Source organism: Tasmannia lanceolata, unplaced genomic scaffold, assembly GCF_043159265.1.
Source record: "Tasmannia lanceolata isolate RefF3 unplaced genomic scaffold, GAP_Taslan_0.1 ptg000006l, whole genome shotgun sequence".
NCBI lineage: Eukaryota > Viridiplantae > Streptophyta > Magnoliopsida > Canellales > Winteraceae > Tasmannia > Tasmannia lanceolata.
Genome location: NW_027518683.1, coordinates 3,223,716 through 3,242,130, shown reverse-complemented (window position 1 = coordinate 3,242,130; position 18,415 = coordinate 3,223,716). Strand labels below are relative to the sequence as shown.

Genomic DNA, 18,415 nt, shown 5'->3' with positions numbered 1-18,415 from the left:
AACTGATTATTGGACTCAAAATTAGACTCGCAATCGGTTCTCAAAATCCAACAGGACCAATAAGCTCTGTTCGTTTAAGATTATGGCAACCGATTATGAATCCAAAACCAATTATTGGACTCAAAATTATGAGTCCAATAATTGGTTTTGGATTCACAATTGGTTGCCATAATCTTACAGAAAAAAGAAGTCTTTGAACTTACAATCGGTTATCAAAATCCAAAACAAACATAGGCTCTGTAACATCATCTTGGCTTTTGATTCTGACGAGAGCTGCAAGCAGAATATGAGTCTTCATTTGTTCTTGAGATCCATTTGAATAAGGTTGCCAATAAAATAAAACTAGCAGCTCCTGATAAATTAGAGGTAACAAAGGATTTGGCAACAGATTACACTCTTGGGTCCTAGCTACTCGAATGAAGCCCAGTGAAGTCTAGTAGATCTCAAGATAAAATATACTTTGTGGGTGTTAATAGGAGTAATAATTCGGCATAAAACAACTTCGCCATGAACCAAATGCTTCTAATTGAAGTAATAATCAGATTAAGTTGCATCCTCAAACTTAAACTATGAATAGCAGGCCATGATAATCTTCAAGAGGATCACGCCCCACAATCCAACACTTTTTCATGACCTAATTCATGTACATATCACTTCTCTTGAAGCTTTAATCTTGGATTGAATCATTAAGTACTTTTTTTAACCCGGGAAAGAGTGCGGCCCTGGGGAGAAAAACAGCCATTGACCCTAATTACCAGCTATGTTCGCCTGATCGCAATCCTTCCTGTATACAAGATGATCAAATGTATAGAAAGAAGTGAGACTGTCCAATCTACCAAGAAATCTTATGCTTAGAGAAGCCCAAACCCACAATTCAGATAGTAGTTGAACCTGACATCAATCTGTAAAACATTGCATTTTGTGATCTTTGCTATTTTCTTCATATTTTTTCATTACCTTTCCATTAAATTAGAAAAATCATACAAGGGTGCCAATAAACAGTTCCTTAGCTTGTGAAATCTGTTAAAGTAACATTGATGACATTGGAGATGAGAACCAAATCTTCACTGTTCATTTTACCTATGCTTCCATATCTGCTTCTCAAACTAATATACAATCCCACCAATTGCGGCAGATTTCACATCACAGGAATTATCATCCAATCAAACTTGCATGTCCAAATGAGGCGTGAGAACCCAAACCTGCAAGAAGAATAGAACTTGAATTTTTTTTTTAATAAATCAGTCAACACCTATACCTGACTTAAGTAAAAAGAAAAGGGTGGACTCAAATAAACACATAATAATACTAATGCTAAACTGTGATTGTTTGAGCACCTTGGCATGGATACATGCGGAGAAATCAATCTTGAACAGGTCAATCCTCGTGCTCACCTTCGTCTTCAGAATCTACATAACAAATCAATGCGTTCCAAAAGGGTATGAGACGTTAAAAGAGAAAATTGTTTCATCATGGATTCCTTTATTTTTTGAAATGTTCATCATGGATTCCTTTCATAGGATTATCTTAATAATGTCAACTGCATGTAACACAAAATACTACTAGGTTTTAAATGAACTGGCTACAATATTTTTTTGGTTTTTTTTGTTTTTTCCACTACAGATGTACCCTGATATGATGAAGCCTTTTCACAAGGGAGATGATAAGTCTGTTTTGCTAGGAATTTGGGTGATAATATCCCGAAGTTCTAAGCAGCAGAAGGCAAGGAATCTTGAAGGAAAAAGTGTAAATATCCCAAACTTGAAGGGGCCGTTCGGATTTTAGAATCCTGGATTTCTTCAAAACTGTAGATGGGAGACAAGAGAAGAAGAAGAGAAGCCGTTGTTTTCTGATTTCTCGCCCTTCTTTCTGTAAGCAAGAGAGTAGGAGATCATCCCTAGAGATTTCTAAAACCTAGATTTCTTGCTTAAAATCCAAGATTCTAACAAGAAGCGAAACGGACGGTCTCCTTCTTCTCTTGTCTTCCAACTACAATTTTGAAGAAATCCAGAATTCGAAAATCCGCGAATGGTATGCAAACGGCCAGAAGGGTTTCGGGTGTAGGGCTGGCAACGGGGCGGGGGCGGGGGCGGATGTTGCATTCCCCGTCCCCGCCTCACACAAAAATCCTCACCTCAAAAAAGCTTTTTAACATCCCAAAAAAAGAAAAAGACAAGCCGTATTTGTGCACTCTTCAAAATATGGTAATACCAATATCACTAGAATAAAATATATATTTACTGTTAACTTAAAAAACACTAAAACAATACTAAAATAAGAGGATATTGATAATGGCTTGCATAGTAAAACGGTGCGGGGCGGGTCCATCTCCATCCCCATCCCCGTTTCGGGGATTTTTTTAAGCCCCCGCCCCATCCCCTCACCAAGTCGGGGAATCCCCGTCCCGTTCGGGACGGGTGGGGGCGGGGCGGATCCCCGGTTTCATGGGTGAAATTACCAGCCCTATTTGGGTGATAATATTAGTGAGTCTGCAGTATGAAGGTTTTGGTAATTTGCCTGGCTGTTTTCAATGTTAACATGTCCCTGCATATGTGTGCCTGTACATGCGTGTATGTGCGTGTATGTGCATGTGTGTATGTGCAGTTGAGGAAACCATCAAGAGAATTCCGGAACGTACCAGATCGAACATCGTCTCCAAGCTGGCCTCTTGCTTGGATTTGTCTAACGAGCATCCGGTACATTAACACCCACCAATAAATGTGAAGAACAAGCAAAGTGAAGAGAAGCGTATTGAACAAATAATAGAATATGGGTCCATCAATCCGGTGTGTCTCCTTGTCCAAGGTTAAAATAACTTCATAACTGCCAACAATGGAAACATAAAAAACAGGTACACAAAGAAAAGGTCCCTTTAGAACTTCCTTTCTAAATAAAAGGAGAAACAGATTTTGCAACTAGTGTCACAATTATCTTAGTTTCTTTAATGAAAAATGCTCATGTTGCTAATGTATCATGTCAATGGTTTTCACACTTGTTTGTTGGTGAGACTACCTGTGCAGTTTGGCCCACATTAAGTGTGCACAGGGAGTGGGAGTCCCGGCCCTTCCATCCTAAGAGGGCATTGTCAAAATAATTTTCCATAAAACATACATGTTTTTTTCTACTTCAAGAAATAATCATCTTCCATTGGGCAAATTTTCAGTAATAAAACCAACAAAAACAAAGATTATGAACCAGAGCTTCCAAAAGTCCTTTATAGTTTCTCCGAGAAGAAATATGAAGATAGTCCCTTTCCACAAAGACTCTAAAAAGGAGACAAGCTATCAAAAATGACTTGAAGAAGTTTTTCCTCCGAGAAGACTTCTTTGCAAAAACCAAGTCAAAATAGTTAATATGACTGAAAAGAGAGATTTTCCAGCATAGAGATTCTTATTAAAAAAGTTAAGAAAAGTTTGTTAAGGATCTCTACAACTCAAAGGGTCTCTTCTCCCGAGGGATTGCACTTCCTTTTTTTAGCATCACTCTAGTCCATCGGGAAGCACAGTTTGTGGTCCTCTCACCAGTAGGATGTATGGAACCTATGACAATACAATGGGTGCACTCCAAAGTCCAAACTAAGTCAGACCCATTAGTCACTCCAACAAATGAAGAAAGGCAGAGGACAACCTCCATGGGAGGACAACTTTTTCCCATTTTCTATTTTCATTTTTTTAATAGCAATAAGTGTCATTAACCAGAAATAAGAAACCACTCAAAAAAAATAAAATAAACAGAAATAAGAACTAACATAAAATGCCTGATCGAGAAGATCAGACCAGCAACACAACACTAAAAACACTACTACATGATTATTTTTTTCAATTTTTAGAGTGATTTTGAGGATAGCATTGTCACATTCTCCCCTTTGAAGGTGGAATTGCCTTTTGGGATCTCATTGTTTTGTAGGTATTTAGCATCTCATAGTTTTCATGAGATTTTGAATTTTATCAACTTGTGGTTTGTATAAGCAAACCCTTGTGGCCCAATGTCGTGCTCACACTCCGAAATTCCTGACTATTCAATTGGTAGCAGATACACAAGTTGCAATTCGTGATGGCTGACCTTCCTGAGATTTGCATTAGTCATTGTGATTTGCAATTTCAGGAGATTGCTTTCCAATATGGTTCAGTTCGAGCATTGATGTTGGGAGACCAATTTCAAATGAAGACCATTTTTATATTCAATCGCACAAGAGGAAGTTTTATCTTATGGAACGGTTTTTCAAGATCTTCGTTGAAGATCGCAAAGGGTTTGGTAGTTTTAACAGGGTTTCTCTTAAGAATGATCTTCTAGGGAGATCGCAGAATTTCGCATTTTAGTATTTCTGCTTTGGTTTGGTGAATGTAAAGGGGATGGTAAAGGGGGAATAGTTTTGGATCTTTCCTTTAGGGCCCTGGAGTTATCTCCTAGGTCCTCATACGATGCAGTTTCCTGGGGGACTCCTGGTCCCTCTCTCATGTAATTCTCGTATGATTTATCAATATATTTCTTGTCACCTTTCAAAAGAAATATATTCAATAGTAAAGTTTCTCCGTTTGATTGCCGGAATTTTTTTGGTTCTTGGGATTTCTGTGGAACAAAAAACTCCCTGGGAGATTGGTGGAAAAAAAAACTCCCTGGAAGTATCACGGTAAAATAAAAATCCCATGTTTGGTTAACCAGACTATCGTGGGAAAAAAAAGAAGCTTTGTTTGGTTGCTTGAACTGTTGGGAAGAAAAAAAAATTCTGCAAGCTTATTTTTGGTTCCTGGGAGTATTTTTTTTCCAGGTAGGGTTTCGTGCGGAGTTATTTTGGTTCCTGGGATTATTTTGGGCCCAGCAACCAAACATGGGTTTCCTGCGGAAATTCCACAAAAGTCCCAAGAACCAAAAAAATTCCGGCAACCAAACGGACCATTAAGTGATGAATATCCAGGGCTGGTTCTGAGTCTTCTGACATCATTTTTCAATTATGACACTACATAATGTTGAGAACTTCAAAAACTTTTACGTCATTTGCTTGGTGCTTTTAGCAATCTACATAGACATTGAAGTCTTCAATGGTCCAAAGACTAAAATGAAGCAACCTGACCTTTAACCTTTTGAAAATTTGGGTGATGAATCCCACTTTCCCTTTCTCCTTTGTGTTGATGAAAGATTGGCTCATAGTTAGAGGGGTCTTGCTAAACATGATAGCAATGTATCTTACCAGTAATGTTTTTCCTCCTTTGCAGGAAAGTGACCTATTTCCATTTCTATGGATTTTCCATTTGTGTACAGTAGGCCTATCCGTAAGATCCCACGTCTGAAAGGGAGAGAAAGTTCCCAGGCTATATATGTGAACCCTCCTCCTCCCTGTGCAGACGCGTTTTCAACATCTCTAAGAGGCGGGCCTACGTAGTGCCCGATGGAGGCTGGCCCCGTGGAGGGGTCGGGCAAGGTTAGTGCTATTAGAAAACAAAACCGGGGAGGGTAGAAGGCCCAAAACCAGACAATATTTACACAATGGGGTCAGGACGTGACAAAAATGGTATCAGAGCCTAACCTCCCGTAACACGGTGTGCCAACAAGGACAATGGACCCTAAGGGGGTGGTTTGTAAGACCCCTGTTCGGAAAGGGAGAGAAGGTTCCCAGGCTATATATGTGAACCCTCCTCCCTGTGTAGACGCGTTTTCAGCATCTCCAAGGGGCGGGCGCTGCGGAGTAGGTCGGGCACGGTTAGTGCTGAAAACAAAACTAGGGAGGGTAGACGACCAAGAAACGGACAATATTTACACAGTGGGATCAGGGCATGACACTATCCATCTCTGGACAAGATTTAAAAGGCTAAGTAAATTAGACAGTTAATAGTCAAATTTCAAAAACAGTAATTCACTCCCACCTTCCTTGATAAGAAAAAAAGAGATAAAAGTATTCCTGTGCATGAAAGAACAACAAAATACATAACATTTTTCTAAAAAAATAAAATGCATCTGCAGTTTTTTCTTTTTCTACATCTATATAAGAATATGGAGCATGAAATCAGATGTGTCGGAACAGAGAATAATTAATAATGGTAACAACCAACCAACAGATGCCTTCAAGAAGTAAATCATACCTACCTTGTACTTCTAAGTATCCAGAATGGGTAGTATATGAGACGAAGTACGACCCATGATGCAACAAAAAGAACGAATGAAAAGCTAGCAACATTTTCATAGCCACTGTATTTGGACATCTTCCCCACTTCCAAAAAGACGTCACTTCCATCATGAAGAGCTAGAACAACAGAACCAACACGAGCAAACCTGCAAGGATAGGTGGATCAGGATGTTAGGAAATTGTCTCCGCCAGCTTATTAAAACATGATCCTAAATTCCAGCAAAAACAATAACCTCACTCAATGACTGCTAATTCGAATATGTTGACAAAGATGAAGTCAGTCATTTGTGGGAAGAGATTCAACTTTTTTACAGTTTAAATTTGCCTCCTTGCAAGCTTCATGACTACTAAAAGACTAGAATAAATAGATTCCGAAAATAAGTGTCAAATAATTTGGTTCAAGGAATACATAAATGAACGATCAAGAACAAAATTTCGATTCATGAACAAACCTCCATACATAAGAGAACACGATAAGAGTGAGAGTTGCTATATGGTGACCCATTGATACTCCAAAGTCGGACCTCTTGGTCTCCCAAAAAATTAATGCAAATATGGAGTACGTGTAGAATCCAGCACCAAACATGTACAATGCCTTCAGTTTCAACCTGTGAGTCAAGGGAAACGATCAGCCAATTGACTTCTTACGTATTCCATTTTCTAAGTAACTGTTGTGTTGGACATGAATCTGGAACATGCACCACCATGTTTTTGAGATGAAATCTTACCTTGCCAGTGTTTTTAGTTACTTAAATCACTTCGTATAATTTTCATGTATGTCTATTCAGGATATGCCATTTTTTTTACATATACCATGAGAAGATACGTAAATAATAATATATTTTGTTTAGCATTATCAATCAACTGTATAGACGCGGCGCGCCGGCGTATGCCGTTGATATACACAAATGTTACTCCTGAGAGAGAGAGAGAGAGAGAGAGAGAGAGAGAGAGAGAGAGAGAGAGAGAGAGATGCTATGTAAATAATAATATATTTTGTTTAATATTATCAATCAACTGTATAGACGTGGATAAAATTGACCACCAAGTTATGCTAGACAAATCTGCTGAAGTTTAACAGCCAACATAGAAGAATTAATATGGTAAACTTACTTATACTTTTGATCTGGCCAGGCCTGCTCACCAGGTCCTACCCAAAAATATTTGGTGTTTGTGAACCAGGGCTCCTTATATGTAACAGACAGTGCCAGAAGCTCTGCTGAAAGAAAATAAGTGCACTTCCACGCTGACTCCTTGAATTTGTTGAGCTTTCTTCTCGTTTCTTCTTTGCTATCCAGCACATCATGCCCATTTCCGAAAATTAATCGCCTTGCCAACTTCTGTGACAAGCACATACTTCTGGTTCAAACCAAGCTAAAGTTCGTAAAAAGGAAAAAAATTGCAAAGAGTTATTGTTTAATAAATCTGAACTATACTCATGTTCATTAAAAATGGCAACTCATTCATTGTTCATCAAATTACCAACATCAAATCATGAGTCGGGCATAAGGAAAAAGAGAATGCATCACTATATCAGAAGTAGACCACCAATTTATGTAAATTCTATTTTTCACAATTAGAGTACTGATCAGGTCTAAATGAACTAGATCAGTAGATCTACAGATAGTAACTAGTAAGACGTGAAAACAATTGGATATTACCTAGATAGTAACTAGTAAGACTTCAAAAAGCAATTGGATGAGACAAAACATGGACAATAATGAAAAAATAACACCAGCTGAAAAAACAATGATTATAGTAACTAGTAAGACGTGAAAACAATTGGATATTACCTAGATAGTAACTAGTAAGACTTCAAAAGGCAATTGGATGCGACAAAACATGGACAATAATGAAAAAATAACACCAGCTGAAAAAAAATGATTTATAAACCCAGCTCAAGACAGTCTGATAGCATTTCAAACATTTTGGTGAAGATTATTCAAAAGCCAATCTTGGTACAATGGATAACTGCCGCTCGGTACTAGAACTGATTTTCTTGATACTCTCCTTTATAGTATTTTGTGTTCTCAGAGCGGCACTAAATTCTAAACTGCTAGAGTGAAATTTGTATCATTTACAAAATCAATGCATCTCCCTTGTTCCTTTGAGAAATATGATGTCCAACTTCCAAAAACAAGAATTTCTGTATGTTCATTGTCATAATCCACCCAATATGCATCTTGAGAAAATTCATAACAAACAAAATAAAGTATAAAAATGAAATCTATATATTGCAATTTTTTCAGATTTCATAGTAAACACTCAAATGAGATTACCTTTTCATAATTCAGATATTAAAATTTCCTAGAAAAAAAAAACAAATGAAACCATATTGGTGAAGGAACAACAAAATAAATGGAGGCTGATCATTCAACGGTGTTGGTAGAAATACTACGTTGAATAGGAGCTAATATAGATGAGACTGAGTGGTCATAATACAAACTTCTTATGATTATGATTGGTCATATCTTCCATGTATACAATTCCTAGGTTCCATGTTGCATGTGGTACTAGTAGGAAACATAAAGTCAGAGACACCCAAGAGTACTTAGATCACATATCAGACAAACCATTATAGTTACATCCTTAAAGAATGCCAATAAACAGCACAATATTCCTCAAGTGGGTAAGACAGAAGACCACTAGTTCCTAAAAACAAACTAAATTTGAGGAGACTAAAATCACATCTCAGCTCAGCAACAGTCACTCCATATGCCTAAGCTAATAACAAACCTAAAGACAGAAAAGCTAAAAAAGAGAAACCAAAATAGATTCAATGATCTCCTTTAAGAAAACACACCAATTCCATTACCCCCCATGTCAAGTAAATGTTCCTTAATCAATATCAGCTTACCAACTCTATTAAACCCATTAGGTGAACACTATTCCTAATGTGGGTAAGACAGAAGACCTAAAATAACTCAATTTGAGGAGACAAAAATCACATCTCACACTCCATAATCCAACCTATAAACTAAAAAGCTATAATAAAAAAAAAAAAGAGAAACCAAAATAAATTCAATGATCTCCTTTAAGAAATCACACCAATTCCATTAACCCAGTGTCAAATAATTGTTCCTTAATCAAGATCAGCTTACTAACTATATTAAACGGATTAAATGAGCGGTCCTCAATCAAGATTAGCTTCAGAAGAAGAATACCCATATAACCAATCAAAATAAGGGGAAAAATAAATAAATTAGAGGAATCTGATAATCTATTTGCATACCTCAAAGACGAATCTGTCTAATAAGAATCTTACTGACGGAAAAAACAAAGCGAAGAAAGGTAGAATGATGAAATCTTGGTAGATTGGAGATGATTCCTGTTCCCAATCGATGGAAAACATTGTATCGATCAAATTCATTTTGTACAAAAGGTTGTGATAATCGAAAGGAACTAATTTTCAAAGGGTTTGTTGGAGATCCAGAAAAATTGGATCGAAAAGTGAGAGGGAGAAAGAGGAGGGGAATTGGAAAGACTCAGACATGAGACATTCCTCCCGTGGCACGGACTACAGGGGGGGAATGTTAACCCTCTTATTTTAAGTTTTTGAGACTTTGGATGGAACTTGGAAGGAAAGTGAATCTTTCCTTTCCACGAACGAACCCTCTTCTTCTCATGGATTTGTCAAAATTGCCAACACCTCTTAAATCACAAAAATACCCCTATCGTGTTTCATGGGAGTTATGACTTACGACTATACGACTTTATTTATGACTTTCCATGGAAGTTCCCAATGACAAAAATAACCCTCCTGTCATTAGCTGAAAAAATAAAAATTGTCTTTTTTTCTTCAAAAAGGAAAAGAAAAAAAGGATTTCCTTGAAAATTGAGACTCGAAGTATTGAAAAAGGAGTTGGGCTAAACTCCTTAGTAGACCCAACTCAAGTGGGCCCAGCCTTATGTATAACCTGCCCTCCTTATGTATAAATCATGGCTCCGCCAATGAGTGGAGATGCAAAAATTTTAGAAAATGAGAAGGATTTACGGATTTGGGGGCTTGTATCGGCAAACTTGAAAAATTATTCCATGAATATTCGTAGGTCCAATTGTGAAATAAGAGGTGGCATAAGAGGAATCATCAGGGACTCTAATAGGGATGTGTTCTACTTTTTCTCCCTGTCAATTTCAAAAGACGAAATTTATTCTCTGGAAATTCAGGCTATCACTGGGGTCGCTGCTGCTATGACTTTGAGGATCACAAAACTGTGGATTGAAGCTGACTCCACCTTTGTTGTTGATTCTGTGGATAAATCATCCCATCCACCTTGGAAAAATCTCCAGGACATCAAGAAAGCATGGAGATATCCCAATAATATTGATTGGAGGATCACACATATTTGGAGAGAAGCAAACTTTGCTGCTGACTATCTATCAAAAAGGAGTTATCCGTGCAACGGCGAAAATATTCCCATCCATTCCATCCCTTTGCCTCTGCTGGAAATTCTATCCAAAGATCAATCCGGCGAGATTTATCAAAGGCTGTAGTTTTTCAGGGTATTCTTAGAATGGACTGGTTTTATTGTTGTATTTTGCTTTATTTCTGTCTTTGTAAGCTCTCCAAGCCCATTCCCGGGGTATAAATTTGTGCCCAGGGGCCATCTTATGCTTCTTGGTTTCTTCTTTTTTAATATATATATATATATATATATATATGTGGTGGGGTCTTGCCTAACCCTAGCTTAATCATCCAAAAACAAAAGTATGTTCAGTGAGCGTCCTTACCAAAATAAGGTACTGTGGATGTCGTTTATCCCCCTACTATTTTAAGGGGATTAATTAAAGGGAAATGATCTCACATTATTAAAAAGTAAGGTATGGCCATAATCCAAACCGTCCAATCGGTGGCTTTTTAAGCCACTTGTGCTTAGGGGGCTCCCTTCGCACGTGCGCAGAAACACTTTCCTCCTAAAGGAAATGATATATCATCTCTTTTTCTTACTTCGGACAGCCCCACTAAGTGTAAAAGAGTAGTCATAAATACACTAATGTGGACTGTCCATAGTAAAAACAAAAATGATAAATGCGCCCCTATTCATTAAGTACAGCCCCACTAGTGTAAAAGAGTAGTTATAAATACACTAATGTGGACTGTCCATAGTACAAACAAAAATGATAAATGCGCCCTTATTCATTACTTGGGACACCAGCTACAGTATATCTATGACTGTAAAGGGGCTGCTGTACTTCACATGTGAAGGAATGAAGTGACCTGATTGCTACCTACAATGCAGCTGGGTGTCCCAAAGTGATGAAAAGGGGCGCATTTATCATTTCCCTAGTAAAAAACAAGGGGCCAATATATCACTTCCCTACTTAAAGTCTAGGGTATAGGAAGTGAACGTCTCTCTCACTCTGTGTCGACAAATGGATAACATAAATAAATAAAGGATCAATAAATAAACAATCAATACACACTTCATAGTCATTGTCTTATCTGGTAAAGCACGGCTAGCCTATCTCATTCCCTCTTGTCCAAGTATGAACTTGAACCATTGATCAATAATATCTTCATAAATAAAGGCATAAAAAGGAATATTTTTCTCATTCTAAAAATATATACTTTGGTATTGCCACTGAATCAGAATACAAATGATAAATCCATAGCACATGAAGCTGTCTCGCTATCCTCCCGTCAACAAGAACTAGCTCGGGGGGGGGGGGGGGGGGGGGAGGGATTTCCCTCGAAAATGTCTTCACCAAGCATTGGAAAATTCATTTTTCATGGAAAAGTTTTCCAATCAAAACTTTTCCTGCACCTAAAGAGTTCCTATTCCTTAGGCCATGTTTTGATTGCAAGAAACACATATCCGATGGAATTTTTTTTTCTTTCCACAGTTTTGAGGGAAATGATATAATTATGCTTAATTTATAGGGTTATCATCATACATTGAAGGTCTCTCTAAATAAAAAATTAATAGGAAAAATTATTAAAAAAATGCAAAGTTTATGCTAAATTGTGAATAAAAGGTAGATATTTAAATTTTGTAAAAAAATGGCTGTCAGGTGAGAGAGTATGAGTTTTAGGACAAATATACCCCCACTTTCATTTTCCCACCATTTTTTATGCTCTAATCCCTATGTTTTTTTCAGCTACCCACTTCACGTTTTTCTTTCTTCTTCCCCACCCATCCAACGTGAAAAACACCCAGTGCAGCCATTGCCATCCTTTGGAAGCTCCAATCCCATTGTATTTTGTTAAAAAAAAACATCATTACTTGTGACAAATTTGAACTTGGGCGATAAACATAGCTCCAAGTAGGTCCATGCTCCTCTACTTGAATAGGGTTTAACATTTTATGAAGGTTTTCATTGTTTTCATTGTTTTGTGTTGAAAAAAACAAAGAAATTACCCAAGTTGTTCTATGTTGGTTGTATAATTGTTTTCAATGTTTTCTTGGGTTTTAAAAGAAAGTTAGAACCACAATTTTTTCTGTTGGAAAAAGACCATTACTTGTTTCTACCCAATTTGGTTCGTACTGGTTCCGGGGTAGAAAATGTCGCTCCGTACTTGTTCCGGCGTATAAATTGTGGTTCCCCAGTGGTTCCGAGGTATAAAATTTGATTCCGTACTAGGTTCAAGGGTATAAAATGTGGTTCCCTAGTGGTTATGGGGTATGAAATGTGGTTCCTTAATGGTTCTGGAGTATATAATGTGGTTCCCAAGTGGTTCCGGGGTTGAAAATGTGGTTCCCTAGTGGTTCCAGGGTATAAAATGTGGTTCCCTAGTGGTTACGAGGTATAAAATGTGGTTCCGTAATGGTTGCGGAGTATAAAATGTGGTTCCGTAGTGGTTCTGGGGTATAAAATGTGGTTCCCTAGTGGTTACGAGGTATAAAATGTGGTTTCGTAGTGGTTGCGAGGTATAAAATATGGTTCCCTAGTGGTTCCGAGGTATAAAATGTGGTTCCGTAGTGGTTCAGGGGTAGACATTTCAAAACAATGAAATAGGGACTGTCAAGTCTTGTGAGGGGCGGGAAATGACAAGAATACCCTTCTCTTTTAAAAACCATCTTTTTACCCATCTCTCTCTTGTCGAGTCTTGTCAGGGACGGAAAATGACAAGAATACCCTTGTCTTTTAAAAACCTTCTTTTTACCCATCTCTCTCTCTCTCTCTCTCTCTCTCTCTCTCTCTCTGCAGGAATTTTATATGTTGCAAACAGTGGGGCTCACTTCAAAGGATGATCCAAACCGTTCATTTGTTGGACCATGATGTATAGAGGATGTACCCGCATATCTCCATATGAAGATCCTAACCCTCCATTTTGTACAAGGACTGTACACATCCAACTTAACCCCTAATGTTTAAAAAGTTACAAGTAAACCCCCTGTGGTTCAATTTGTATAAGGTAGGCCCCCTCTTTTGAAACACTGTCAATGCTAATGAAGACCCCATACAACCCTCCAAACCCCATACCCGAATCCAAACACTACCAAAAACATAGTGGGCCCACATTGTTTGGATCATCCAAAGCGTTTATTTGATGGGCCCTCACATATATAGAATGCCCATTCTACTGGACTCCATTAGGAAGTCCGAAAATTTGGGCGGAAGTCCGAAAGAGTCCAGTGGAATGGGCATTGTACTGGACTCCATTCGGAAGTCCGAAATTTTGTTCGGACTTCCGAGTAGGGCTAACAGCCGATGGTACGTCCTCAGATTGAAGGGTTAGGATGATCCGATGGAGCTGATTTTTTCGGCACACCCTATATATGTGAGGGCCCATCAAATGAACGCCTTGGATGATCCAAACAATGTGGGCCCACTGTGTACCTCAGAACCACTAGGGAACCACATTTTATATCTCGGAACCACTAGGGAACCACATTTTATACCCCGGAACTACTACGGAACCACATTTTATACCTTGGAACCAGTAGGGAACCACATTTTATACCCCGGAACCACTACGGAACCACATTTTATACCTCAGAACCACTAGGGAACCACATTTAATACCTCAGAACCACTCTTGGAACCACTTAACACCTCAGAACAACTATAATATGGTTCCCAAGTGGTTCTGAAGCCTATGTAATGGTTCCAAAAGGTTTAAAACACTCATGATCAGTTTCAAAATACTATTAGAATGTTCCAATCACAAGTAGCACTCTTGAAACCATCATGTAGACTCTTGGAACCACTTAACACCTCGGATCAACTATAATATGGTTCCCAACTGGTTCCGGAATCTATGTAATGGTTCCAAAAGGTTTAAAACACCCACGATCAGTTTCAAAACCAATTTCATACTATTAGAATGTCCCCATCACAAGTAGCACTCTTGGAACCATAATTTAGACTCTTAGAACCACTTAACACCTCGGAACAACTATAATATGGTTCCCAAGTGGTTCCGAAGCCTATGTAATGGTTCCAAAAGGTTTAAAACACTCATGATAAGTTTCAAAATACTATTAGAATATCCCAATCACAAGTAGCACTCTTGGAACCATCATTTAGACTCTTGGAACCACTTAACACCTTGGAACAACTATAATATGGTTCCCAAGTGGTTCCGGAGCCTATGTAGTGGTTCTGGAGCCTATGTAATGGTTCCAAAAGGTTTAAAACACTCATGATCAGTTTCAAAATACTATTAGAATCTCACAATCACAAGTAGCACTCTTGGAACCACTTAACACCTCGGAACAACTATAATATGGTTCCCAAGTGGTTCCGGAGCCTATGTAATAATTTTAAAAGGTTTAAAACATTCATGATCAGTTTTAAAATGCTATTAGTATGTCCCAATCACAAATATCACTCTTGGAACCATCATTTAGACTCTTGGAACCACTTAATACCTCGGAACAACTATAATATGGTTCCCAAGTGGTTCCGGAGCCTATGTAATAATTCTAAAAGGTTTAAAACATTCATGATCAGTTTTAAAATACTATTAGAATGTCCCAATCACAAGTAGCACTGTTGGAACCATCACTTAGACTCTTGGAACTACTTAACACCTCAGAACAACTATAATATGGTTCCCAAGTGGTTCCGGAGCCTATGTAATGGTTCGAAAAAGGTTTAAAACACTCATGATCAGTTTCAAAATACTGTTAGAATGTCCCAATCACAAGTAGCGCTCTTGGAACCATCATTTAGACTCTTGGAACCACTTAACACCTCAGAACAACTATAATATGGTTCACAAGTAGTTTCGGAGCCAATGTAATGGTTCCAAAAGGTTTAAAACACTCATAATCAGTTTCAAAATACTATTAGAATGTCCCAATCACAAGTAGTACTCTTGGAACCATCATTTAGACTCTTGGAACCCCTTAACACCTCAGAACAACTATAATATGGTTCCCAAGTGGTTCCGGAACCTATGTAATGGTTCCAAAATGTTTAAAACACTCATGATCAGTTTCAAAACCAATTTCATACTATTAGAATGTCCCCATCACAAGTACCACTATTGGAACCATAATTTAGACTCTTGGAACCACTTAACACCTCGGAACAACTATAATATGGTTCCCAAGTGGTTCCGGAGACTATGTAATTTTTCCAAAATGTTTAAAACACTCATGTTCAGTTTCAAAACCAATTTCATACTATTATAATGTCCCAATCATAAGTAGCACTCTTGGAACCATAATTTAGACTCTTCGAACCACTTAACACCTCGGAACAACTATAATATGGTTCCCTAGTGGTTCCGGGGCCTATGTAATGGTTCCAAAGTTTAAAACACTCATAATCAGTTTCAAAACCAATTTCATACTATTAGAATGCCCCCATCACAAGTATCACTCTTGGAACCATAATTTAGACATACTTGAAGCTATGTTTATCACCCAAGTAGTTTAGTAAGTAATGGTATTTTTTTTGGGAAATGTTGTCTACACTACTATATTTTGATGAGGGCACTCCTCACTTAATTAAAAGTACGGTATGGCCCCCACATAGGATGATCCAAACTGTCCATTAGATGGGCCACAGCCTAAATGGGTTGTGTCCCAAAAATCATTTCCATGGGTTGATCCTAACCCTTCGATCTATAGAGGGTTAAGATCAACCCTCTAACATTCTGATCGGAGGGTTAGGATCAACCTATGGAAATGCTTTTTGGGGCACAACCTATTTAGGTTGTGGCCCATCTAATGGACGGTTTGGATCATCCTATGGTGCGGGCCATACAGTACTTTTAATAAAGTGAGGAGTGTCCTCATCAAAATACGGTAGTGCGGATAACATTTCCCATTTTTTTTCCAAAGAACAATGGCTGTTTTTTACGTTGGCAATGGCTGTTTTTCATCAACCCAGGTATTGGCAATGGTTGTTTCTCACGTTGGAACTTGCTTGGGGAAGAAGAAAGAAAAGAAAATGTGGTAGGTGAAATTGCTTAGGGATTAGATCCTACATAGTTGGTGGGAAAAGGCAAAGGGGGGGGTATTTTCATCCTAAATGGTCTATTTTCGTACATGACAGCCCTTTTTTTATAGATTTGAAATGTCCACCCTTTGTTCACAATTTAGCATAAACTTTGCATTTTTTTAATAATTTTCCCAAATTAATAAGGTTGGGTCAAGTTATGTTCTGTCATGGGTAAAAATAAGTAAGAAATTTTAAGAATATTTTTCCTCTCCGAACTTTTTCAGAAAATTTCTGCAATCCAAACATGGCCTCAACGGGAATATTCTCAAGAAAGTTTTTTCCACCAAAGATCCAAAAGGACCCTCACTGAAGTGGCCAATGTCTTACTATACATTATATCAATGTTTTGTTTAAACGCTCAGGATTGTTCGGTCAAAATCAGATCAAGTATATTGAATTGGATTAGTGGTGATGATGACCACATAAACACGTACTCATCATCCCATCCGTAATATTTGATCCAACAGCAGCTCATTTTTTAGAAGGAGTACGCCATGCTAATGTGCCTTGGATGATCTACTACATCTCCAAGTCCAGCGCTGATGAGCACAATGAACTATCCATGGAACTATCCATGTGATTGAAACTCTGAGAGCCCTCACAGCCGGGGCACAAGGACACAATTATCAAGGGCGTGCTCGGCTGGAGAAATTAAATGATGAATGGCTGTATAAACATGTACAGGTGGTATAATAGAAGTACAGCCCTTGATATTTGATCCAACAACAGCTCCTCAAAAAGTGAGGTGCTGTTGGATCATTTGATGAGATGATGACTGATGAGTACGTGTTTATATGGCCATTCATAATATAATTTCTCCTAACAGTGGAGAGCAGCACCAGGGAATAAATCTTGCCTTTGCTATCATATAGTCTGCATGCAAAATGTGAAAAAAACATTTGCAATCTTGAAAGCCCACAAAATATGAAAAGTGGGAAATCAAATCCTCATCCAAGAGAAGTTTTAAATACATCTTCATTATTCTGAAAGAAACAATACGCAAAAGGAGAGGCTAGAAGGGTCTTGGAGTGAGGAACAGCCCAAAAACCATGCCCACTAAACTATACGTACGACAAGGTAAACATCTGATTGGCACTCTTACGTTTTGATCCATCCTCTCTCAACAAAGAGGACAGCCAACAAAAAGGAAAAATAAATAATGCAGATCTGAAAGTGATATCTGCCCCATAGAGAATGCATCCAACGTCCAAGTGAACCTGATCTAAAAACCCAACATTACTGATGATAACTCAAACATTACTAAAGATAAATGCTTTTAAAGTCAAAAACTTTGCCCTGCAACACAAGACAGGGAAGTGAATTAATATCTAGAGAAAACCCACTATTTTGAAATCCAAGAATTTGTGTTCTTTTGTCCTTTCCATGAGATGGGTTCCCCTGTTTTATCCATAAAAGGCTGGTTTCTGTTGATGACAAGTCAGAGATCTAAAGGTAATGCAGTTCTCAGATAGTGAAAACTGACTATTGCTATTCAACAAGCTAGGTGGGCTTCATGTTCAGTTTTGTGAGCTGTGTTCTTCCTCTTTTCCAGGTGGAGTCAGAGAAAGAAAGCCACAAGTTCTCCAGGTTCTGAGAATTAAAGGGTTTTTTTTTGTGCACTTATTAAATACTAGCATTCCAGGCATGGGTCTAAAAAATGGTGGGTCCTCCATGCTATCCAAACCATTCATTTCTTGGCCTTCACGATGGATAGGCCTTGATCTAAATATCTTGATCACTTGATGCTATTAGCCATTCATGATATAGGATTTAAAAAGATCTATGCATAAAGTAACATCAATCTATCACAATAGTAAGTGCAATATCCTAAAATCTCTCCTTGATTTTCATATCAAAGAAAAAATCGTACTTTTATGGGCGTAACTTGATTTTCAC

General features: G+C 38.0%; 2 protein-coding genes across 3 annotated transcripts; one reads left to right on the top strand and one right to left on the bottom strand.

Moving 5' to 3' along the window:
- Positions 1 to 903: 903 nt before the first annotated feature.
- Positions 904 to 9,816, bottom strand: LOC143879283 (ceramide synthase 1 LOH3-like). 2 transcript variants are annotated; one of them, XM_077381586.1, is made up of 7 exons: positions 9,354 to 9,816; positions 7,235 to 7,461; positions 6,574 to 6,729; positions 6,082 to 6,267; positions 2,639 to 2,823; positions 1,338 to 1,409; positions 904 to 1,202 (listed from the first exon to the last, which is right to left on the bottom strand). In XM_077381586.1, exons 1-6 carry the CDS (start codon positions 9,489 to 9,491, stop codon positions 1,378 to 1,380), a joined length of 924 nt encoding a protein of 307 aa, XP_077237701.1. In that variant the 5' UTR covers positions 9,492 to 9,816; the 3' UTR covers positions 904 to 1,202; positions 1,338 to 1,377. The 2 variants fall into 2 exon arrangements, with proteins under 2 accessions (XP_077237701.1, XP_077237702.1); XM_077381587.1 differs by having other exon boundaries at positions 7,235 to 7,480; positions 9,354 to 9,473.
- Positions 9,817 to 10,060: 244 nt separating this feature from the next.
- Positions 10,061 to 10,615, top strand: LOC143878125 (uncharacterized). Its single transcript, XM_077380441.1, has one exon. The coding sequence runs from the start codon at positions 10,061 to 10,063 to the stop codon at positions 10,613 to 10,615; it is 555 nt and encodes a 184-aa protein (XP_077236556.1).
- The last annotated feature ends 7,800 nt before the right edge of the window (positions 10,616 to 18,415 follow it).

Excerpts from the sequence above, each read along its gene's own strand:
- LOC143878125 (XM_077380441.1), top strand. The coding sequence starts at position 10,061 with ATGGCTCCGCCAATGAGTGGAGATGCAAAAATTTTAGAAAATGAGAAG.
- LOC143879283 (XM_077381586.1), bottom strand. The coding sequence starts at position 9,491 with ATGAATTTGATCGATACAATGTTTTCCATCGATTGGGAACAGGAATCA. Across the intron at positions 7,462-9,353 it reads TAGACAGATTCGTCTTTGAG|AAGTTGGCAAGGCGATTAAT; the intron begins GTATGCAAATAG and ends TGCTTGTCACAG. Across the intron at positions 6,730-7,234 it reads TGGCCAGATCAAAAGTATAA|GTTGAAACTGAAGGCATTGT; the intron begins GTAAGTTTACCA and ends CTTGACTCACAG.